At 45.7% G+C, this 4,969-nt stretch overlaps 1 protein-coding gene across 1 annotated transcript; it reads left to right on the forward strand.

Annotated features, from left to right (window-relative positions):
• Positions 1-701: 701 nt before the first annotated feature.
• Positions 702-3,820, forward strand: LOC103811008 (tropomyosin alpha-1 chain-like; the record flags this gene model as incomplete). The annotated part of the gene is given in 8 exon segments (XM_009083944.1): positions 702-747; positions 1,255-1,396; positions 1,655-1,772; positions 2,383-2,453; positions 2,686-2,761; positions 3,050-3,112; positions 3,191-3,260; positions 3,738-3,820. Coding segments are annotated over 8 exon segments (669 nt in total), but the record flags the coding sequence as incomplete, so codon positions are not given.
• Between the last annotated feature and the right edge of the window lie 1,149 nt (positions 3,821-4,969).

The raw sequence follows: 4,969 nt of genomic DNA on the forward strand, positions 1-4,969 counted from the left end.
AGCTTCCCAGTGGCCCCGGCTCCATGGCTTTGGAATCTTACTGAATTCAAAGTGCCCTGTCTAGTGGAAGGAGTTGCTGCCACGGAACAAGATGCCAGTTCTGTACGTTGATCGATGCCTTGTGTGTAAATCGAGAAAGTTAAACACAGCACTGGGTTAAAAAAAAAAAACAAAACCACACGAATGAAATGTTGGATAATTTATGACCGGAGAAATCCTGGATCAGCTTCCATTTGGATCAGCCACTGAACTCCTTTCCAAGATGGCTCAGCTGTGAATGGAAACCACTTCCTCCAGCTTAGGAGTGGTCAGGGACCTAATTTGCAAAGCTGCAGCTAAACACATTGCTTTTTTTCAAAGTGTTTTAACATTAAGCATAGAACAATTTCCCTTCCAGAGTCTATAACCTGTGAAAGGATTTGGAGTTTTTTAAGTTAATCTTATATCTGGCAATCCTGCTCAGATTTGAGGGCAATAAAGTAGCATAAATCTGGCAGTTGTTGAAGCAGGGCTTTTATCTTTCTTCAAAAACGAGCAATTAAACTAGCCATATCTTAATGAACTTGTGTTTATGGACACCACTTTGTCCATGTTGTTTCTGCAGCAGCTCTGCCATCAATCTCTCCATGTATTACCTAGTCTATATACATTAATAGTGTTACAGTTACAGACCTTATCAGTGAGAAATGTTTTCTGCCTAGTCCCTTAAGGAAGCAAAGAAAAAAAGAAAGTTAACAAACTTTTAAGAGCATTAGTAATTTTGCCCCGCAGAGATTGACTCTGCCATGCTGGGGCTGAATGTGTGCCCAGCTGACCTGGCTCAGCAGCCAGAAGGGATAATGAACTGTCTCACACCTCAGCAATGAGCTGTGATGGTCTAGGATGAAACCAAGGGCAGAGAATTCAACGGTGAAGGTTTTGGAATGAAGCCCTTATGAGAACAATTCTTTTTTTTTTAACGTGAGAGTCTTGGGTAGGTGCAGCTCTGTGAAGTGATCCAAAAATACTTCGATTGTTTGCAGTCGGAGTCCTTTGTTGTGTGGCAGGAATGATAAGTACTATTAGAAAAAGAAAGGACAAGCAAGCACTCCATACCTTGACATTCCTGGGATGCCACAGTTTGAGCAAACAAAAAGCAGAGGCAGAAAGGCCCCTGGAGCTTCCCTGCCTGTCCCAGTGTTAAGGAAACCGCTTAGTTGGGAACATTTGCCACCAGTGAGTGGCCTGAGGGTGACCCTGTTCTGGGTGGTTGTCCCACACAGGCTGAAGGTGAGGTGGCAGCTCTGAACAGACGCATCCAGCTCGTGGAAGAGGAGTTGGATCGTGCCCAGGAGCGACTGGCCACAGCCCTGCAGAAACTGGAAGAGGCTGAGAAAGCAGCTGATGAGAGCGAGAGGTATGTTCCTTTTGTATTTCTTTGGGTAAAAACCTGAATACATGTGAATAAAATATCCTGTATAACTCAGGGTCTGCATGTTCTAATGACTTCAGGTCAGAGATATTTACAAGCTTGAGCGAGGAATTCTGTTAGCCTTGAAGAACATGAGGGTCATAATGGGCCATTTTGGGGTTGCAAATATCGAATTCGACTTTCAGACCTTTGAGATAGAAGTGCTAAAATGCTCCTGCGTTAACCACACTTTGCCTTCTGCAGAGGAATGAAGGTGATTGAGAACAGAGCAATGAAAGATGAAGAGAAAATGGAGATTCAGGAAATGCAACTGAAGGAGGCCAAGCACATCGCCGAGGAGGCCGACCGCAAATACGAGGAGGTACAAGGGAGAAGGAAATGGTTAAACGTCCAGAGAGCAGTGAAACAACTTCAGTTTAGTCACTCTGTGTGCTTGTCACTGGGTGATGCTTCAACCTTGGAATGCTCCCAACAAGCAGGAATTTTAATGGTGACTTTGCAGCAGCTTAGATATTTAAGACTGCAAAGTCTTAACTGTTTTGGGGAAGTCATGTCTGTGTGTGTGTAGGTTTTAACCTAATTCCCTCGTGCCAAAGGAATCAGGAGTGTAATGCTTTGAGAGGACAAGAGGGCACAGACTAAAGCTCTGCCAGGGGAGGGTTAGCTTGGATATTAGGAAGAGATTTTTTACAGAGAGAGTGATCAGGATTGGAATGTGCTGCCCAGGGAGATGGTGGATTCACCATTCTTGGAGGTTTTCAAGATGAGACTGGATGTGGCACTTAATGCCATGGTCTAGTAACCACAGTAGTGTTGGACTTGATGATCTTTGAGGTAATTTCCAACTAGGTCGATTCTATGATTCTGTGAGAGAGCTGAAACCAGCTGATTTTTAAGGTCCCTTCAACCCAAACCAGCCTGTGATTCCATGCACTTCAGACTGGGCTGATCCAGCTGTTGTCTCTTTGCAGGTTGCTCGTAAACTGGTTATTCTGGAGGGTGAACTGGAACGAGCTGAGGAGCGTGCAGAGGTGTCTGAAGTGTGAGTAACTGCAGTTCAGAATGCAGTTGAGGTCCATGCTCTATTTCATTAGAAAAACCCACTCCTGGCAGGAGTAACATGCAGTTAACCCATGTCCAAAAGCTTTTTCATCCACTATATACCAAATTTTCTCCTTCCAGACTTGATTCCTTCCTCCCTTGTATTTCAGACTTCTTGAAAATGAAATCATAACAGGAACACTAGTGATTCATACTTTTGTTTTCCCCTGCAGTAAATGCAGTGACCTTGAAGAGGAGCTAAAGAACGTCACAAACAACCTGAAGTCTTTGGAAGCTCAATCTGAAAAGGTTGGTGCTTGCAGTAAACTGAAGAGATAGAGCAAAAGCCAAAACTGGTAAATTAAAATGCATAGAAACAATGCAGAAATGCAAAGAACTGAGAGATTTTAGCTGCCTATGGATGCAGCTCCCTCAGGGCTGCCCCAACCAGCCTCAAAGGCCTTGGGGACGAGGAGAGAAGGAAATGGTGTTTGCAGCTGTTGTAAAAGGAAAAGTGGTTATAAATAGGTCACAGTTTCATAAACATATATTATTGTTGCTACAACTTCCCTTAAAGACTGTTTATTGTCTTCATAGTACTCGGAAAAAGAAGATAAATACGAAGAAGAAATCAAGATTCTCACTGACAAGCTCAAAGAAGTAAGTTTGGTCAGGCCCAAACTGTATTTTGGTATTGGTTTTTAACAACATCCAGTGACTCTATTACGATCCTTTCAGGCTGAAACTCGTGCTGAGTTTGCAGAGAGAACTGTTACCAAACTGGAAAAGTCTATCGATGACCTGGAAGGTATGGAATGACTCTAGTTTCATTTCAAAGTGGTGAATTTCAGATCAGAAACCAAATTCCAGGTGAGGGTGGTGGATTTTGTTGGGAAAGGACAGCAGCACTTGTCAGGTGTATTGATAGATGGGTGTGATGTGTCCACTGGGCACTTTCCTGTGTGGTGGAAGTTCTGAAAGAGGTTTTCTTTCAAAGTACTGTTAACAATGATCTGATTTTGGCCAACTCAGAGACAGAGACTCCAAGGCTGAGCATCCCAACCTTACTCTCACTGAAAAATAATGGTGTGAGGTTTCAAAAGGGAAACATAGGTGAAGCCTCTGCCTGGGCAGCTGTGTGGGTGTTTTCTTTCCTTCTGATACTCAACTACACCTGTTTTCTTCTTTTGTTTCCCTCCCCAACTGCTTTGGCTGCTGTTGCCTTCTGCCTGTCTCCGCTCTCCTCCTGTGGCCTCCTCTCCCGCTGCGTTTCTCGCGGCGACAGACGAGCTCTACGCTCAGAAGCTGAAGTACAAAGCCATCAGTGAGGAGCTTGACCATGCCCTCAATGACATGACCTCCTTGTGACCTGCTCCCACTCGCTGTGTTTCTCAAGCTTTTCTTGCCTGTAATCCCTGTCACTCCTGTGCCACCTCCACACGGGATCTTCCACCTCTGTGGGGACTGAGCTCAATAAAACACGATACCTCTACCTTTCAGCTTTGGGGCTTTCCTTCTGTATGACTCACCTAAAACACACTTTGCAAGATGAGACTGGATGTGGCACTTAGTGCCATGGTCTAGTAACCACGCTAGGGTTGGACTCGATGATCTTTGAGGTCCCTTCCAACCTGGTTGATTCTCTGATGACATCACTGAAAACATGTTCAGCTCCTCACACAGGGATGGACAGGGGCAGGACCTGGTGCTGCCAAACACCAGGATGCAGGTGGCAGTGAAAAGCTTTGGGTGCATTTGATGTGTTCTTGTGCTCCATCTGCCTGGTAGAATCCTCTCAGTCCAAGGAAAACCCACCTGGAAATCACATTAAATCAGAACACATCTGTCACATTTCGCATGTCCAAAAACTTCCCCAAGTGACAGCAGTTGCCAAAAACTGGCCCCATTTTGGTGATGCAGTTGCAGTGTTGTCTCAGACATGAAGGTAAGTACCCACGGATTTTGTTTAAAGAGAAAAGGCTGTAAATAATGTGGGTTTAACCTTGTGTTTTTCTTCTTCCTCACTAGAAAAACTTGCCCAAGCCAAAGAGGAGAACCTGGGCTTGCACCAGACACTGGACCAGACACTAAACGAACTGAACTGTATATGAGATGCTCAGAGCTGTCAGCAGCCAACAGGACCAAGACCTGACCCTGCATCACCGATTCGCCCCTTTCTCTCCTTCTCCCTCTCTCTGTACCCTGGAAAAGCCAAATAAGTTATGACCAGCAGAGCCAACGAGAGGCTCTGGTGCTGCTCAGGGGCTGTGCCAGCCCTGGCCCCCCTGGCAGCACGTGGGGAGCTCCACGCCGGGGCTGCCCGGCCCGTTGTGCCATCGCTGACGGCACAGCCGCGGCTGTTCTCACGGTTCATGGCTCCTTTGTATCCCCTGGTAGAAGCTGTACCCGAGCAGTGGTGCTGCCCCTGTGCACACCTGCCCCTGACGTTTCATATTAAACCATTTCCACACTTCTGAGGTGTTTCTTGGTAAGCTCTCTTTTTTGAGTTGGAGTCAG

The sequence above is a fragment of the Acanthisitta chloris genome, unplaced genomic scaffold, assembly GCF_000695815.1.
Source record: "Acanthisitta chloris isolate BGI_N310 unplaced genomic scaffold, ASM69581v1 scaffold12631, whole genome shotgun sequence".
Lineage (NCBI taxonomy): Eukaryota > Metazoa > Chordata > Aves > Passeriformes > Acanthisittidae > Acanthisitta > Acanthisitta chloris.